The 20208-nt window shown below is 41.0% G+C and overlaps 1 protein-coding gene across 7 annotated transcripts in view; it reads right to left on the bottom strand.

Moving 5' to 3' along the window:
- SEC16B (SEC16 homolog B, endoplasmic reticulum export factor) overlaps positions 1–20208 on the bottom strand; it is a 76100-nt gene that overhangs the window by 52758 nt on the left and 3134 nt on the right. The window contains exons 2-3 of one of the 7 annotated variants that reach the window (XM_007480841.2): positions 9969–10142; positions 1594–1926 (exon numbers count right to left, since the gene is read on the bottom strand). In XM_007480841.2, the coding sequence (XP_007480903.2) occupies positions 1594–1862 (269 nt within the window). In that variant the 5' untranslated portion in view covers positions 1863–1926; positions 9969–10142. Of the gene's footprint in view, positions 1–1593; positions 1927–2769; positions 4115–5928; positions 7904–8845; positions 9906–9968; positions 11070–20208 lie in introns of those variants that run through there. The other 6 variants (XM_056815587.1, XM_056815590.1, XM_056815588.1 and 3 more) reach the window with 6 other exon arrangements.

Genomic DNA, 20208 nt, shown 5'->3' on the forward strand with positions numbered 1-20208 from the left:
TAAATACCATCTTCTTCCTCATAAGAAAAAAAAAAAGGAAAGCTTGGGCATAGGCCAAGGTCCACAATGAGTCATAGGCAGGACATGACTTCGATTAAAAAATCTAAGAATTCTGGAACCTCCAATCTAAAATCAGCTTTCTGAATTTGTAGCAGCTGTCATTTATTTCTAATATGTGATATGTTCTGAAGCCACTAAAGTAGTTATAATAGCAAGAAATTAATTATGTTACTACCCAGGTCAGACTGGACCACTATGGGAAAGGTATTCGAGAGTGTAACAATCAAAGCTTTGTTCAGGGTGCCAAAATTTAGGGGACACCCATTGCATTCAGTTCATTGGTAACCTTGAAACAACTGGTCTTAGCACCTTTTGTTGTTCTGCCATTTCGGGGGTGTCCAACTCTTCATGACCTCATTGGGGGTTTTCTTGGCAAAGATACTGGAGTGATTTACCATTTCCTTCTCCAGCTCATTTGACGGATGAGAAAACTAAGGAAAACAGAATTAATCGATTTGCCCAGGGTCAAAAAGCTAGTAAGTGTCTGAGGCTGTATTTGAACTCAAGAAGAGGAGTCTTCCTGACTCCAGGTCCAGCACTCTATCCACTGTGTCACCTAGCTGCCCTGACCTGGTAACCTAGTTAGTGGGAATATATTTTTCCCTTTGGTCTAGATTTGTGATTTTGTATCAATATAGGAAAAAAGCTTTAGAGAGTATTTGAGGGGCTTGAGAGGCATGGGGTCACACAGACAAGGGTATATCAGAGGGGATATTTGAAACCAGGTCTTTCCAGACTTTGAAGAATGGCTCCCACTATTCTGCTTCTCTCCATGAATGAGAATAACTCATTTAAAGAGGATGCTACCAGAAGGCATGTTCCCTCACTGCTTGCTGTCCCAAGGTAGTGAAACTCCAGTAGAGATCAAACTGTTCTGGTCCCACTCGGCGGCAATCTTCTGGTATTTAGGGGGGTTCTGTCTCCACACCAAGTATTGGTATTCTGAGGTCTCCCCCTCCCACTTTAGCTCAAGTGATATTGACTTTTAAAGTTGGGGGGAAGGGAGTGGGGAACTGGCACAGGGTGAGGTTGAGGTACATTTCATGCTACCTGTCTGAGAATGTCCACAATCCTTGTCCTAGGTATAAATATTGCTGTGGCTTTACCTGGAATAAGAGCACAATGATCTTGTCTTTGGGATTCCCAGACACCTGGGATGTATCTTCTTGTCTGACTGACAGAGTGTCTTCTAACTCCTACTTAAACCTTTATTATTGGCCACATAGCTACAGACTCACAAAAGGGATGCAGGGGAGGAAATAAGACAAAGCAATGGGTTGAGTCTATAGCCATTTATCTTCAGTCACTGTAACCAATTTGGGAGCAAAAAGTATTTGGCACAGACAAAGGCAGAGGTTGCTAAGGAAACAGTATGGAGGAGGATAAAGAGTGAAAAATAAAAGGAGAAAGGAAGTTTCTCAGCCTAACCTGTTCAAGAAACCTGAGATATCAAAAATCTTATAATTTAAATAATTTCTTCCATACTTTTTAGGCGATAGCAACTCTGGTCCTATCCAAGTGCTAAAGACTTACCTGGGATATAGCTGACCAGGATAACCACCTTCATAATACTCAGTCCCAGAATGAGTTCTTCGCTGACCCCCTGGCCTATACAGATGACTTGGCTGCTGGTAACCTGTCTGCTGATCTGGCCATGGTGGAGGGCCACCTCGAAGGTCTGACCACTGGTAGAATTTCTCAGGGATGATGGGCTTATGATAGCCACCCCTCTGAAGCCCCTTAGGCTGTGGTACAGGCTTCCCTTGGGGTTGGGGCTGTGGAGGGGGAACCCAGGGCTCCATCTTCAACTGTCTCCAGAGTTTCTCTTTGTTTCAATTGAATCAGTGTTCTATCTACTTTATCTTCCTACAGACAAATGAGAGAATGATAAAAATCATCAGCGTCATCAGAATTTAAGAACAGATCTGTGCATTGTGTAGTATTAGGCTAAACAGAAAGAATAACCGTCTCAATCTGTTTTCTAAGACACTGTTATAGACAGATGTAAAGAGTATGCAGACACCTGAAAAGCCTGGAACAAGCATGTAAATTAATAGTAATGATAATCATATTTAGAGACAATAGGAGAAATGTATCTAAGCCAATAAAGAAGGAATTGTGGGAGTTGACTATTTAAATAAAATTGATATAAGTGAAAAAAATCAATTTACCAAAGTGGAATTGCATTATACCATACATTTGCCCATTAATTCATCTACCCATTCATTTGTTCATACATACATCCATTTATTCATTCAGTTCATTCATGAATATGAAAGGTCCTATGAGAGATACAAAGAAGTATTTTTATTTCAGTATGAGCAACCAAGGCTAGTCTTTAAGTAGAAAGTGAAACTTCCCCAAAAGATGTCTTTCTGATATCCCCAAGTAACTCTCTAAGTGCAGATCCTCCTACTTATTTACAGCAAAGGGAAAAGCCGAAAGGCATGCTCATTCTAATAATAGCTAGCATGTATACAGTTTTATAAAAACCCTCAGAAGTAGGCAGTATTATTAGCCCCATTTTCAGATGAGAAAACTGAAGTCAACAGAAGTTAAGTGATTCTTATCCAGGCTCACACAGCTTGTAAGTATGTATGAGATGGGATTTGAACTTGGGTCTTCCTGACTCCTGAGCTTTATCCACCATTTTTGTTCATCCTTCCTTTCCAAAGAAGACCAATGACAGCATGGGATATCTTGACTTACATGTGAATTGGATTTAAGTGAGACAAAGTGGCACAAAGTAGTCAATCTCTTTCTCCCTTCCAGAGACATTGAAATGCAGTGGCAAGACAAAAGTCAGGATGACTGGCAATAGCCAGGGATGTAGTAGATGGCCTTGGCATCTTTGATATCTGGCCACACTCTAATTGCTCCACAGCTCTTGCTTCAGCTGTCTTCGTGGCAATTGGAACAAATTGTTCTCATCGACCCCTTCTGCTGATGGAAGTCTTCACATGCCTGGGGTGTATATCCCCCTAAGTCATTGAAGGATTTCAGACCTGTTGGTTACCCTCAACATGGTTTAGCAAGCCTGCTGAGATGGTTTACCAGAATGTAACCACTGGTCATGCTACAGCCTCTTGGAGACACAGATGAGAGCTGGGTGGAAGTTTACACCAAAGTAGGATGAGCAGCCCTGAAAAGGACTTGGCAAGTCCTCACTCCAGACGTTCTCGTCTTTCCTGACTATTCCATATACCCCATTCCCCATAGAAAGTAGGAAATAAATTCTCTCTAGAACCATTAATTATCCCTCATGTTCCACTACTGGGACTCAAATGAGTGTAACATCTCAAGTTAAATCCAACCCATCCCCTTCCAAACTTCCCTATGACTATCAAGAATAAAATCATCAAGTCCCCCAGGCTTGCAATCTAGGTGTCATTCTTATCTTCTCACTATTTCTTACCCTCCCACTCATATCCAGTCTGCTGCCAAAAACTGTCAATTCACCTCTGCAACATCTTTTTCAATATATTTTAATATTTTCTGTTCTCTTTTATGATGATTCTGACACTATTCTGATGGAAGCCCTCATCTCTTCACAACTGGAGTATTGTATAATCTCCCAATGGACCTGTCTACCCTGCCTCTTCCTACTAATGTCCATCCTCCATTCATTTTCATTCTTCCCAAAGAATGGATCTGAGCATGTCGCCTTTATATTCAATAAACTCAAATGATTCCCTTTCTTCCAGAATCTTCCAGAATCAAATGTAAAAATCCACTGTTTGGTATTTAAAGTCCTTCATTAACTACATGCCCTGTTCTCCACCACGTACTCTTCAATCCAGTGTCTTTGTCTTCCTTCCTGTTTCATAAACAAGACATCCCATCCATCAGCTCCAATTATTTTCTGACTATTTCTCATGCCTGGAATACTCACCTCCCTCTAGCTCCTGACTTCTCCATCTTCCTTCAAGTGCCAACCAAAATCCTACCTCCTGCAGAAAAAGCCTTTCCCAATTCCTCTTTAATTTTAGTGCTTTCACCCTGTTGATGACTTCCTATTTATTCTGTATATAGTTTGTATGTGTGTATATATATATATACATATACACACATGTATACGTGGGTATATATGTATATATATATATATACATATGTATTTGTTGCCTCTGCCACTAGTTTGTAAGCTCCTTAAGGGCAAGTCCTGTCTTTTGCCTCTTTTTATATCCCCAGCATTTAACACAATGCCTAGCACATAACAGCTGCTTAATAAATACTGACTAAGGGGGAAGCTGGGTAGCTCAGTGGATGGAGAGCCAAGCCAAGCCTAGAGACATGAGGTCCTAGGTTCAAATCTGGCCTCAGACACTTCCCAGCTGTGTGACTCTGGATAAGTCACTTAACTCCCATTGCCTAGCCCTTACCACTCATCTGCCTTGGAACCAATACACAATATTGACTCCAAGATGGAAGGTAAAGGTTTAATTAATTAATTAATAGATGGATGGATGAATGGATGGATGAATGGATAGATGAATAAATTCTGACTGAGTGCCTCCAATGTGATATCTAGGAGTAACTCTCAACCTTACCTAAATACTTTGTTTTCTGGATGCCCCAGACCTTCTCAATCCTATTCCCCTCTTCTCCCTCTGGAAGTATTTCAAGATGCCAAGATTCTAATCAGTCTGGTCCACTTTGATCTACCCTACAAACTCTAAATATAACATCAAAATTCCCACCAGAGCTAAAAGTCAAAAGGGTGCATTTTAAACAAAGTGGACATCCTCCATTCATTTGATAGAACCACAAATCCAAAACTTAACAGTGGGAATGCCCTTTAGGATTTCAACCAAGAACTGGCATGGGAACTCTTAGGTCTGTCTAATGACAGGACGCTTCTTCAGTTACATTCACAATCTGGGTGGATTTACACTAAATCATTGTCTAACCAGACATCCCCTCTCCATTGCCAAAACAAGGTGCAACAAAAGCTCTTTTTGACAAACTTACAGAGAGCAGACACAATAACTTCATACATAGTGAAAGGGTTCTGAGAACCTTTATACGTCGTGCTGAGCTTCGTGCCACTAGCCCTATGATCCCATTTTACCTATACTCTCCCTAAATTTTCCACTGAACAAACCTATCACAGTCAAAACACCCATCATATTGCAGAAATCAAAACAGGCGTCATCAGTTCCCAAAACAATACCCCTGCCCCTCCTACTGCTCAGGAGCTGATCCTCCAATCAGAGTGAGCATTGCTTCTGCAAAGGGCATGATAATCTACTGCCCTCTGGCTCCACTTGGAATCCCAGGGATTCACAATTGTAGGTTGCCAAGACTAAAGCTCCTTTCCCCAGCCACCATTGCTTACTTGCTCTTTCTTTTTCATATCAACCCCTTTCTCCTTATGTGGCCCTGCCCCATTCTACCTTATCTTTCCATCGTGTACTTAGAACCCTTATTGTATTGCTAATAAAGTCTTCTCAATAATAGACTTGTCCTCTCCCTCCAGAAATTTTAAAGATTTTTGTAGTTACTGTTGTATATACATATTCCCTTGATAGATCATGAGCTTCTTATGGGCAGGGACTTTTTCATTTTTTCTCTTTGCATTCCCATTGCCTAAGAGGGTTCCTAGCCCAGAGTAAGTACTTACTAAATGGTCACTGAATTAAATATCTAATGATTTGATTTCTAAAAACAACACATTCAAGGAAAAGAATTAAAAAGCATCCAAGAACCATCCAACAGAGAAAGGATATTGACCTGGACACCTACTTAACACACACGAACAAACAACCCTCCTAGCATTTTCATTTCAGAGCTAACTGCTACAGGACTGTCCCTGCCAAAGCCGAAACGAGGTACCCAATACGTGCCGTGCCATGCTGTGCCGTGCCGTACCGTGCATTCACCAGCTCAGATCGGATCCCCACCTTCCAACTTCAGTAACTTTCGAGCCCTCCTTCAAATGGGTCTGTTTCTCCTTTCCTGGAAGACACTGCCAAAGGCCAGCTGCCACATCCACCTGTCCCCTGACTCTCCCAATCTCTCACAGTCACCTTTGCAACTGCCTGGCCTCTCCTGGAGTGATTAATCAGGGCAAAGTCCAGGCTGGCTAGCTGCCTCTGGGACACCTATCTGTCTGTGGCTGTTTACTCAGAACTTTGTCAGGCTCCCTGCTCCTGGCCAGAGCTGTTCAGATTCAGGTAAAACAACAAAACCCTCACAGAAATGGAGTGAGTGAAAGCCTAGCCTCCAAGGCTAATTCTGCTGCCCCCTACCAGGCTTTCTTTCCTTTTATCAGAATAGACTGATTCCACTGGGAAGACTGTCGGCAGGGTTGGAAGAAAGTGTTTGTTGTTACCTTTTTTCTTTTGCTTTTCCTTTCGTTGGATTCTACTGTATTATTTAATCTGTTTTCTTTGGAGAAGCTGATTAAAATGCCCAACACGAGGCACTTGAAATGTCTCTTATTCAAACTATTAAAAGTCCTCTCCTCTGGAAGAATGGCCCTAACTTGATATGACTAGGAGACTAAGTTATACTTTACAGACCGTGTTTCCAGATACTCAGGTTGCTCAAAGCAAACTCCAACACAAAAGGAGATCTCATGTTCCAAGGAGGGAATGACTCTGGGGCTATGATTTCTCTGGTCTCATCTTAGACATGGAAGGAGGACTGATAAGGAAAGTGCTCCTGGAGGGGAGAGCCATTCACCCCTCTGCTCCAAGGACCTAACCTCTGTTTTAGCTCTTTCACAGTCTCTGAAGAAGAAAGGGAGAAGACCAAAGGGCTGAGGTCTGCTGGCTCACTTCTGTAGATGACAGGCACTGAAACCCATTGCCCTGGAAGGTGCCAAGGAGCAGCTCCAGAACGTCCAATCTACCTTGTCACAGACCCTGTCATTAAGACTTTAACAAGGGATGTCCTTTTGTCTTCTTTTTTTTAAACCCTTACCTTCCATCTTGGAGTCAATACTGTGTATTGGTTCCAAGGCAGAAGAGTGGTAAGGGCTGGGCAATGGGGGTCAAGTGACTTGCCCAGGGTCACACAGCTGGGAAGTGTCTGAGGTCAGATTTTAACCCAAGACCTCCCATCTCTAGACCTGACTCTCAATCCACTGAGCCACTCAGCTGCCCCCATCCTTTTGTCTTAAGAAGGTGCCAAGAAAAATGTCCATACCCATTAGGAAGAGGTGTAGACAAGCAAAGATTCCAAACAAAAATTGCAGCCCTGTGAACACATCAAGTTATTCTTGAAGATGAGAACAAAAGAGAGATTTGAGGGAAGTTTCAAGGTCTAGAGGGAGGAGAGACTAGAAATTTCATGACAGCCAGGGTCAGAATTCTCAACAAAACAGAAAAGTGGGAATGGGGTAGAGGTAGAGAATTGGGGCAGACAAATAGACAGAAACAAAGAGAGAGAAAGACACAGAAAGAAAAGATTGGAAACAGCTCCTTTGGAGACTATGCTAGAGTCAATTCGACAGGGATCAAGTGATTAACATGCATCTCTGAGGGGGTGACTTAGTGCATTGAGAGCCAAACTTAGAGAGAGAAAAATCTGGCCTCAGTCACTTCCTAGCTGTGTAACCCTGGTCAAGTCACTTAAGCCCCATTGCCTAGCCCTTGACGATTTTCTGCCTTGGAACCAATACACAGTATTGATTCTAAGATGGAAAATAAAGTGTTTTGTTTTGTTTTTTAAAGTGGAACCATGAGGGTAAGTTGTGACTAGATGCCATGAATTTGTAGTGGTCTCCAGCAGCAAACGATTAGACAACTATATCCAAGCCAGGCACCTTCTCAGCAAGGCAGGGGTAGAATTAAATGAGGCAGAAAATGAAGATGATCCCAGGTTGAAGATGAACAGGATAATAAATAATATATTATATCACATCATATCATATCATATTATATTATATCATATCATATTATATTATATTATATTTAAAAATAAGTAATTAAATAAAGCAAATAAATAATAAACCAGAATAATAAAAAGACACCAGAGCAAGGGGATCAAAGATGGAGGACAACAAATTTGTTAACAAAATAGACTGTGGTGAGAGAAAAGTGAAGCCAGAGTAGGGTGATGGTCTGGGAGATCTGGGAGTGATAGAGAAGACCACAAGGTATGATGAAGGCAAAAGAAGATTGGGAGAAATGAGCTGGAAAGCTAAGAGATCATGACCAGAAAAGGGGAATTTCATAGGTCAAAACCATGGAAATGGGATAGTTTGAGATCATGGTGGGTGATGTAATAGATAAAGTGCTGGATTTGAGGAGAAAGACCTGTGTTCAAACCCTGCCTCAGACACTAGCAATATGACCCCAGCAAGTTACTTAACCTCTTAGCCAAATGAAATATCATGTAAAGCACTTTAAAACCATAAAAAAAACTATAAATAATGTTACTGTTCACTCATTCAATCATGTCTGCCATACCACTCCAATACTGTCCATGAGATTTTCTTGGTAAAGGCACTCCAGTAGTTTGCCATTCCCTTCTCCAGTGGATTGAGACAAATAGAGGTTAATTGATTTGCCCAGGGTCACAAAACTAGCAAGTTTCTGAGGTTAAATTTGAACTCAGGCCTTCCTGATCCCCAGGTTCAGCATTCTATCCATTAATCCTAACCCAGCTCCCTCATATAAATGTTAGCCATGATTCTTATGATAATATCTAGGCATACGATAGTAAAATAACTTCTTGAAAAGGGGGAAATCGACAGCATCATTGTACCATGTCCTCATCAGACATCATGGGGAATATTGTGTTTATTTCTGACAACTATAGTTGAAGGAATTGGGCATACTTAGCCTTCATGAAAGAAGATTCAAAGGGGTCATGATGGACATGTTGAAGTATTTGAAGAGTTGCCATGGGAAGGAAAGATTAAGTTCTTCATGACCCTGGAAGGAAAAATCAGTAGTGATGGGTGAAAGTTACAAAGAGCTAAATTTAGGTTAATATCAGGGAAATTTTCCTAAAATTGGAACTATCTGAAAGTGGAAATATGGTTGCCTCAAGAGGTGATGGAGGGGGCAGCTGGGCTAGAGATGGGAGGTCCTAGGTTCAAATCTGGCCTCAGACACTTCCCAGCTGTGTGACCCTGGGCAAGTCACTTGACCCCCATTGCGTAGCCCTTACCACTCTTCTGCCTTGGAATCAATACACAGTATTGACTCCAAGATGGAAGGTAAGGGTTTAAAAAAAAGACAAAAGGACATCCCTTGTTAAAGTCTTAATGACAGGGTCTGTGACAAGGTAGATTGGATGTTCTGGAGCTGCTCCTTGGCACCTTCCGGGGCAATGGGTTTCAGTGTCTGTCATCTACAGAAGTGAGCCAGCAGACCTCCTTAGCCCTTTGGTCTTCTCCCTTTCTTTCTAGCTTGAAGGTTCTCAGTCTTTGCCAATCTTCATAATCCCTGACATCTGGCAAATCTTCTCATAATTTCTATTCAGTATGAAATGAAATAAATTCTAGTGTTTATTGTGCATGTGCAATTGGAAAAATAAAATAAGAAGATTAATGACAAAATAAAAGTTTAAAAATTAACTCCAATAGGATAATATATTTGCCAAATATTCCCTGTATCCATCCAGTGGCATGCTAGAACTAACTTGTATAAGCTCCTGAGATGTTAAATTTTCCTGTTAAATTTTCAGTTAAAGCAGTTACCCCTCTGAAATTGTCAAATGCTATAAAACAAGGTTTCGCTTTTTTTGTAAATGATGCATATTAAACTTTTTTTAACCCTTACCTTCTGTCTTAGTATCAGTTCTAAGACAAAAGAGTGGCAGGGGCTAAGCAATTGGCATTAAGGGACTTGACCAGGGTCATACCTGGGAAGTGTCTGGGGGCTAGATGCTCTATCCACTATGCTACATAGATGCCCCCAATAATGTATATGAAAATTAAAAATGTATTTTCATACCTTTTTTGGACAATCAGTGCAAAAAATTTACCAGCAATCCTTGCTTGTATCCCCTTGACAAGTTTCTCATTCTTCTATGGGTACACATACTCCAAATTAGGAAGCCTTGGACTGACCACTGAGGTCCTTTCTGACTCTCAGATTCTGTGATTCTATTGTCTACAGTGACTACTCCTGTGGGTGACAAAGTGAGATAATCATGGATAGGTCATGGATAATCAAGGCTAATAAACTAGGAGGCGAGGGTATCGGAAGGGATATCAAAATGAATCCAAATATAAGGGTAGGCACTGGGATGGAGAGAAAGACTGTGAACCAAATGTTGAGTTCCTTGAGAAAGAAAGGGAGAGTGGCTTGAAGGCAGAGCAGGTAATCGGGCATGATTATCATGCCAGTGGTCAGTGTCTTCCCTTTATTCCGCAGCAACAACCCCAACCTATCTGGGACTTGGATGGCAAGGTACTTGATCTAACAATGCAAAATAAAAAAAAAAACCACCTTTAGAATGCCTTCTTGGGAACTAAAACCACCTTTAGACCCTTTGTGACACATTCTTTTAAACATCCCCACCTGTGACAAAACTTTGCCCTTTAAGAATCAAGCTGGTTTATGTAACGGAGTCATTTGGAGCCAAGCCTAATGAATAAGGTAGGGGCTCAAAGCAGGAACTAGCATTTGGGGTTTTTTTAAGTAACCTTTAAATTATGAGATATTTTCTTATGTCTCAGTCCAGGGTAAGTTTCAAATCATCTCTTAATTATTTGACTTTATGCAGGGCACATAATTTTTCCAAGCCTCAGTTTCTCCCTATGTAAAACATAAATTCCTACCCAATTTATTTCAAAGTATTGTTGTGAATGTCAAACAAGAACACAGATGCAAAGTCCTTTGCAATTGAAAAAAAAATTATGTCACTATGGGCTATTATTATGTAGCTTGTTGACAGGTTCCGAGGGCAAGTCTCAAAAGAAGAGTTCTAAAAATATTTATGAACAACAGCAACAAATAAGCGTGATTCCCATGATGATTACTTGAAAGGATCATATTTATTCAGACTTACAAGTTCTGGTAAATTTGTTAAAAAATATAAGCCTTATATTTTTCAAAATATAAGTCATATATCATCTTATAGCCAGGCATCGTAATTTGTTTTAATTTGTCAGCAAGAGCAGGGCCAGGACATAGCTGGAGAAATGCACTAGAAATTAAATTTAGGGGCTCCATTAATAACCCGTTGAGGAAAAGAGAAGATATGTAAGCCAGCCCCTTACTGCCTGACAATAGTTTTGTTGTTGTCCAATCATTTCAATCATGTATGACTCTTTATGAACCTACTTGGGGTTTCCTTGGCAAAGATACTTAAGTGGCTTATCATTTCCTCCTCCATCTCATTTTACAGATGGGAAACTGAGGTAAACAGGGTTAAGTGACTTGCCCAGGGTCATACAGTCAGTAAGTGTCTAAAGTCAGATTTGATCTCAAATCTTCCTGACTCCAAACTCTAGGCTTGTGCTACATAGATGCCCCATCTAGAATGGTGAGAAAGTGAAAATCTAAGCTAGGGAAGCTTAAAGCTGTCCCACATCAGTGGCCTGGGTTTTCCCTCCTGTCTCCTTCAGTGAGGTGAGTCATTCTGCCTGCTTTACCTCCAGAGGAGACAGCCAGGAGGTTATGGCAGAGGTCTGTATTTCCCATATCAAGCCATATACTACTCTGAAGTGTGGACAACAAAGATATCTAGAGAAAAGCTGATGACATGTCCTGTAAGTTTCAGCCTCCAAAACACATCTCTGGTCCTCCACAACTTCATCTCACATCCCTAGGAAAAAAAAAGTTGTCCAATGGTGGACATTTTTCTGGTATCATTATTTAATTTTTAAGGTTTTTTTTCAGTCATATCCAACTCCTTGTGACCCCATTTGAGGTTTTCTTGACAAAGATGCTGGAGTGGTTTCCCATTCCTGTCTCCAGCTCATTTTACAGATGAAAACCCTGAGGTAAACAGGGTGACATGACATGCCCAGGGTCACCCAGCTAGTAAATGTCAAAGGCTAGATTTGAACTCAGGGGATGAGTCTTCCTGACCTCTAGCCCCACATTTGATCAACTATACCACCTAGATGCCCCCATTTTTTAAAAAATAAATTTTAAAAATAATCCATTTTAAAGAGGAAATCAGATAAATAAAAACAGGGTGCCACCAAACAATTGGCCAATCCTATGCTTTTGCTCATGCCAGTAAAAGGTTAAGTTAATAATAAGGCATTAAAGACAGTTCAGTCATCTTGACATCCCACTGCTAATATACTGTCCTTGGTCTGCCCTTTTGAATGTAGCTAGAAACACCTAAATGACCTGGAATTCATAGGTTGAACTAAACCATCATCAACTACCTAAAGAAATTCACTCTAACAGGAAAATAAAAGAGAAATTAGGAATTGCAACAACACACATTCATCAAACATGTACTGTGGGCAGAGCTCTGTGTTGGGACCCAATGGCTCTCCTGTGGAGGAAGGAAGGGTCTTGTTCAACTTGGCTCTGTAGGAAATGGGTGGAATTTACCCCCTCCTCCAAAAAAAAGGTAAACTTAGTGTTGCTGTAAGGAAAAGCATATTAAGAATTAGAACTACCCAAAAGTGAAATGGGCTGCTTCAGGAGGGAGCATGTTACCCCTTATGGGAATAAGGTTACCCCTTATTTCAAGCAAAGACTGGATACCCATTTGTCAGATCTGTTATAGAAGAGATCCTCCTAGGTAGGAGTTAGGAAAAGTTCTCTCCAATTCTTAGATTGTGAGAGACAAAGTTCAAAAGCCTGCTCTGCTCTACTGGAAGGGATAATCTAGCAATGGGATGAGATAACTTACCCAGAAAATGGGGAGGGAAGGAAAGAGAGAGGGAGGGGGGGAATGAGGGAGAGAAAGAGAGAGACAGAGACAGAGACAGAGACAGAGGGAGACAAAGACAGAGAGAGACAGAGAGAGAGAGGGAGAGAGAGACAGAGACAGAGACAGAGAGGTCCAGACAGAGAGGTCCAGACAGAGACAGAGAGCAACAGAGACAAAGAGAGACAGAAACAGAGAGAGAATGAGGGGGGGGAAGAGAGAGAGAGACAGGCAGAGAGAAAGAGACAGAGACAGAGAGACAGAGACAGAGAGAGAGACAGACGGGGGGGGGGGGGGGGCGATGGGGGGAAGAGGGAGACCGAGAGGGAGAGGGAGACCAAGAGGAAGAAGGAGGAAGACATACATATACACATATTTGGTGTGATATATATATATATATATATATACATATATACAGTGTATATGGGATTTGTGGGGTGTGCATGTGCACTTCTACTGGCAGGGCTTGCCCTTTTCAGGGCTGCTAAACCAGGACAGCTAGGTGGTACACTGAATATAGTGCCAGGCATTAAAGATTCATCTTCCAGAGTTCAAATCCAGCCTCAGACACTTATTAGTTATGTGACTCTTGGTAAGTCATCTAACTCTATTCGCTTCAGTTTTCTCATGTATGAAACAAACTAGAGAAGAAAATGGCAAACACTTCCAGCGTCTTTGTCAAGAAAACTATAAACAAAGTCACACAGAGCTGGACAAGATAGAAATGATTAAACAACACAAATCCATCTTTCATGTCCACCTTTCCCTGAACTCTTCGTATCTGTGGCTCCAAGAAGCTATAGCATGACTAGAAGCCACATCCCAATAAAATTGTCTAAATGAGATTGAGGGTAACTGCCAGGATTCAACCCCATCAGTGAGTAGGGGAACGTCTTCCCCAAGCATGTGAAGACTTCCTCCAGCAGAGGAGGCACATAAGAGCAATTTGTCCCACTGACCCTAAAAGCAGCTGAAGCCAGCGCTGGAGAGGGATTAGAGCTTGATCAAACCTCAAAGATATCAAGGTCATCCGCTACATCCCATGCCATTGCCAGTCGTCCTGACTTTTTGTCTTGCCATTAGATTTTGAGGGTTCTGGAAGAGAGTGAAGCTGAAGACTGTGCAATTCTGCCTTATTTAAATCCAATTCATGATCAAGTCAAGATATCACCTCAAGATATCATTGGTCCTCTTTGAAACAAAGAACAAACAATAATAACATATGTATATGTGTGTCTGTAGATCTATATTTCTTACCCAAGAGCCACAAAACAGTGATAGACTGCCTAATTGAATACTTATTCAGGTATCCTTTCCACATCATAGGATTAGGGAAACAGTACCCCTACAATCTGGAAAATCCATGTATTAATTTTTTTACTCTCTTTTCACACCAGAGAAGAAATCTGATTTCCCTTTTTATTTTATAGGGTGTTTACAGTCAAAAAATTGTATATGATTATGGTATCTAAAAGATGAAATATGTTGATATTATATAATACTATACATAAAATTTATGCATTTAAGAGTTTCTAAAAATTTTTGTGTTGTCCTGCTGGCCTTCATGTGTCATCTGCAGCTTCCACAAAACTCCCCCAAAATCCCCATTTAATTTCTTATGCTGAACCAAGATCTATGGAAACCAAGATAGGTAAAGTTGTGATGAGGAAGGGATACCTGCATTTCAAAGGAATCCATGACCAACAGATATAACTAGCTAATTCCAAGGCTTGGTGATAATACTAATAACTGTGTTCTCAATGACCTCTAGTGCATCTAACTTCCTAACAATTAGCAGAGCTAATTAAGTGGGAAGCGACTTGCAGACTCAAGGAGCCAAAGTCACCATGTGGCAGCAGACCTTCATGTCAATGTCCTAAACCAGAAATTAGCTGGCAACATTTGAAAAATGTCATGCTGAAATTCTTACACTTTTCCTTCTCACAAGATGGGAGTAGGAAGATGGTGCGGATGAGCCAGCTGGAAAGCAACAGAGATGGAAGATATTGCCACAGCTAGCTCCATGTCTGGGTGCCAAAGAAAACTGGCCCATGTTCCATATTCAGCGTGTGCATCCAAGGTTGCTCAAATCTATTAGAGGTGTTCTTTCCCAATCTGCAGTCTCATGGAGGTGAATGTCTGGCTTCAGTACTGGTTGGTTCGCTAATACTGGAGTTCTTAACCTGGGGCCAGAATGTGCCTTTCAAAAAGCATGTTGATACTTCTATTTCCAAATAATTGGTTTCCTTTATAGTCTTGTGTATTTTAGGTATTTAAGAACAACACTGGCAAAGGGTCCAGGACAGACAAATAGAAAAAGGTTAAGAGCCTCTGCTCTATGGGCTTGTGGTCACATTATCCTCATGCACCAGTGGCACATGACCCAAAGCCAAAGAGCCATCTACCAGAACACATGTGTACACAAGACCAACTACCACCCTCTAACTAGATCTCTCTTGTCAAGAGAGGCAATTGTGGTAACATATAAAGGGTATTTGATTTGGAGGTAGGTAACCTGAGTTCAAATCCTGACTAATCCATTCCTCCAGTGTTTCCTTGCACAAGTTATTTAATTTCTCTGGGGCTCAATTCTTCCTCTGTAAAATGAGGTCACTGGGCTAGCTTTCCTCCAAGGTTTCTTCTATCTCTAATTCTTTGGCCCTAAGGAAAAGGAGATTGTCTCAGTCTGAAAAGAATGAAGCAATTCTTTGTAAATACAATATCTATTTTTCCTTATCTGTCTCTGCTGGTATAATGAAAGGTGCTCACTGTAGCTTTTTCTCTTGGGGCCCCTTTTTTTTATTTTACTAGGACATGTATTGCCAGGGTAAGATAGCAGGGATCTCCAGGCACCCTCTGGGGCCACCAAGAGTCTGTAGGACTTGTCTGGACTTCATGATTCCATCTCACTCTAGGCAGGCGTCCTCTGTGGTCACCTACATTTCCACAAGGACTGCTTTGTCCATGATCTTCCATCATGCCACAAGCACCCTCTAGAATCTTATAGAACTAGCCTTGCTCCTGATCAGAAACAGTCCATGCCATGTCCCTTTCAGCCACACTCTTGACACCCAAGGGCAACTCGACTCCCAGGCTGAACCTCTATGGACTATGTTAACCTGTGCAAACTATTTCTTCAATCATTAACATCCTATCTCGCCCACCCACGTGTCTTTTCCAAACCTTTTCATCTCTCCTTAAACTTCCCACAGTTCCCTCATTCCCCCAACTCTCATTTCTTTAGAAAAATTAAAGTCATGTTCTAATCTCACTTCGCTCAGATGCTTTCTGCCACCATCTCCCCCTTCACTCATTTCGCAGGAAAAGGTAGCCCTTCATCTTGCCCAATGCCCTTCTTTATGCACAAGTAATCTTATCTCATCCCATCTTCTCCAGCAGATTGTCCCCACTCTCATCTCTATTCTCACTAATCTTCAATTGCTTCCAGTCTGGCTGCTTCCCTACTGCCTACATTCTCATGTCTCTTTTATCCTCGAAAAAACCATCCCTTTGTCTGTCCATCTTGCACTTCATCTCTCCTCCCTTTTGTAGCTAACCTCTTTGGGTAGGTCATCTACAATGAGTGACTCCATTTCTTTGGTTCTCACTCTCTTTGCCTTATGGTTTCCTCATCATTCAATGAAAACTGCTCTCTCTAAGGCTGCTAAAGATGATAGTTGCCTAATCTAATGGCTTTTTTCTCAACTGCCACCCTTTTTGATCTCTTTGCAACTTTTAACAAGTCAGTCTTCCGTGATACTCTCTAGGCTTTTATGGTGCTCTCTCCAGGTTCTCATCCTACCTGTCGACCATTCTTTTTCCTTGTCCACTAAGCATGAGTATTTTTCAAAGTTCTGTTTGGGTTCTCTTCTCTTCTCCTCCTACATTATTTCATTTAGTAACCTCCTCAGTTTCTATGAATTCAATTATCATCTCTATGCAGAAGACCCTAAGATCTTCTTATTCAGTCCTAACCTTTTTTGACTTCTAGTATTAGATCTCCATCTGCCTATTATTAATATTTCTAAACCCTTAACCTCCTGTTACTGAATATTGATTCCCAGGCAAAAGAATGGCAGTGGCTAGGAAATTGGGATTAAGGAACTTGCCCAGGATCACACAGCTAGGAAGTATCTGAGGCCACATTTGAACCCAGGACTTCTCATTTCCAGGCCTGACACATAATCCACTGAGCCACCTAGCTGCTCATGCCTATTATTAGATATGTCAAACTAAGTGTCCTGTTTATATCACAAACTCATCATGCCCCAAACTAAATTTATTGTCTTTCTTTCCATGCCCCTATCCTTTTTTCTAACTTACCTATTACTGTTAAGTCTTTCACCATCCTACCTTTCATCCTGGTTCAAAAACTGGACATCAACTTCAACTCCTCTCTATCTTTCCTTCCCCTTATCCACAAGACATCTCAAACAAGAGATTCTATAAACATCTTAAACATAACATACCCCAAACTAAAGTTATTTCTCCTCTCCCTTTCCTACCCTGACTATTAGTGGTGAGAGTACCAACTTCCTCCTAGTCACCTTGGCTCACAAATTAGGTTCTCAACTTCAACTCCTTACTCTATTACCCACTTCATATTCAATCTATTGCTAAGATATACCAGTTCTCTTTGCAGTATCTCTTCCCATATGCCATCTCTCTTCTGATACTGCCACTACCCAGGTATAGGCTCTCACCCTACCTGGAATGATTGTCCAGCCTACCGTAAGTCTCGATCCTCTCCAGCCCATCCTCCATCCTCAAATGATCTTCCTAAAACCCTGGTCTGCCTGTATTACCCTTCTAGTTAATAAACTCCAGTGGGTCCCTCCAAGATGGAATATAAAAATCCTGTGTTTGGCTTCTAAAAATCCTCATACTCTGGAACCTTCCTACCTTTCTAGACTTCTTATACCTTCCTCCATACCTCGTACTCTGTAATCCAGTGACACTGGCCTCTCTGCTATTCCTTGAACGTGTGGCTCTGTCTCTCAACTCTAAGGAGCCATTTTCATTGACTGTCCCACTTCTTCCACTCTTGGAATACTCTTCCTCTTCACCTTAGCCTCATGGTTTCCCTAGCTTCCTTCAAGTCTCTGCTAAAATCCCATCTTCTCTAAGAAGCCTTTTGAAGTTCTCCTTTATTTTAGTGTCTTCCTTATAAGACTACCCCCAATATATCCAGTGTCTAGCCCATTGCCTACCACATAGTAGGCACTTAATAAATGATAGCTGACTGACTAATCAAGGTGGCTGGCCTCTGGCTTTACACTAGACTCATTGAACTATGTATTGAGTCACTCCTGAATGAGTGAAACAACTAAATGAAATTTTAAATCCTTGTAAAATTCCCCCAAGAGAACAAGGTGACTGGAATTTAATCTTCTAATTGTCTGGAAATCCTTTGTTCTACTTCTTTTGAATCTCTATAATCTGCATAAGGTGGATACCCATAATCCTTCTTGATTGAATGGTGTAGAGTTCCTTGGAACTACTGAAATAAAGTGAATAGGTTAAAAATAAATGTAAACATACAGAAAAAGAGGCATACTTAAGTGATCCAGATGTCCAAAAGGGTTTTTATTATAAGGTGGTAGAATGCAAACTTTCAAACTCAGCTAGGTTCCGATAAGAAATAAAATCTTGTGGAAATCATTCTGTGTTTTAGTTTTCCCATCTGTAAAATGTGGATGATGATAGCCTGCTCTCTTCTTATTCCATGTAAGGTAGAAGTGATAGGAAGGGTTCACAATGAAATGCCCATCTGAATACTTGGTATTCTAGTTAAATAGAAATTCTGTTCAGGACAAAATGATTCCCTTTAATAATCCAAGGATCAATGTGGCTTTGAATACAGAGGACTAGATTTGAAGTCAGAAAGAACTCAGTTCATGTCCCCTCAGACTCTTGCTATCTATGTGATTCAGGGCAAGCCACCTAACTTCTCTGAACCTTAGTTTCTTCATCTGTAAAATGAACAAGAACGCCTATGTCACAGGATTCATGTGAAGATTAAATAGTATAATCCGACTATGAGCATTTTCATTGGCTGTCCCCCATACCTGGGATTCTCTCCTTCTTTATATCAACCTCCTGGCTTCCTAGGATTTCTTTAGGTCCTAGATAAAATATCACTTCTATAGGAAGCCTTTGCCAAACCTCTTTTATTTTAATGTGATTTCATTGATTTGGACATTGTCTCCAAGGACAAAGATTGTAACCAGTCCCTATCTGTCCATTCTATGCAATTCTCATCCATGAGCTCCCATAAATTTTCCAAAAGGGGAAATACTCAGCACATTAGAGGTCTTCCTTTCTTTCTATTGATATCAAACTGGCACCAGGAGAGCACTCTGCTACCACCTCTTCTCTTTCACCCTTATCATGTGACCAGTATGTCTTCATCTCTTCCATTTCCCAGATGACATCCTTTACTGTTCTTCAAAGATCCTCAAGTGTTGGCTGTTGTATGTAGCCTGGCCCTGCTTGGCACACAACTCTCAATTGTCCATTGTACGATACTCATTTTCAGTCTTTGGAGATCAGTGAGTTCTGCAGCCATCCAAATATAAAAATGCTTTTTCCAGGCTTATCTCTTATTATTTCCTTTTATGATCTCTATGCTCTGGTTATACTTTCTGCCCTGGCACACCAACTAGTACTTTCTCACCATGATACATTTGCTCCCATTGTTGCTTATGTCCATAATGTCCTTCTTTGAACTTTTCATCTACTGAAGATTAAGAACCCATCCTTTAAAAAAAAAAAAGCCTTACCTTTCCTCTTAGATTCCTCTTAAATTCAATACCAAGTATTGGTTCCAAGTCAGAAGAGCAGTAAGGACTAGGCAAATAGGGTTAAGGGATTTGTCAAGGGTCACACAGTTAGGAAATATCTGTGGCCATATTTGAACCCAGGACCTCCCATCTCTAGGCCTGGCCCTCTATCCACTGAACCACCTTGCCTGCCCCAAGAATCCATTCTTGGGAGACAAATTCAATGTCATCAACTCCCTCATCTCTTGGTAATGCCCTTCCTCCTTAAATACCACATGGCATTTTGTTGTATCACTCTTTAATAAACTTCTAATCATTTACTCAAGTCATTCCTTTTTTGTCTTATTCCTCTACTTGACATAGTAAGTATCATGAGGACAGGAGCCATTGCTTAACTAAACTTTGTTTTCTCCCCAGTACCTGACATTCAGTGTGCACTTGATAAATAATTATTGAGAGACAAAGAAAGGATAGGTCCTACGTCAATATGATGTCTTTCTGAGTTCACCTTTAGTTGATGGCCTAAACTAAGCATATGAGGGTGCTAAGATCATTATATTAAAAATAAAAT

This window comes from Monodelphis domestica, chromosome 2 (genome assembly GCF_027887165.1).
Source record: "Monodelphis domestica isolate mMonDom1 chromosome 2, mMonDom1.pri, whole genome shotgun sequence".
NCBI lineage: Eukaryota > Metazoa > Chordata > Mammalia > Didelphimorphia > Didelphidae > Monodelphis > Monodelphis domestica.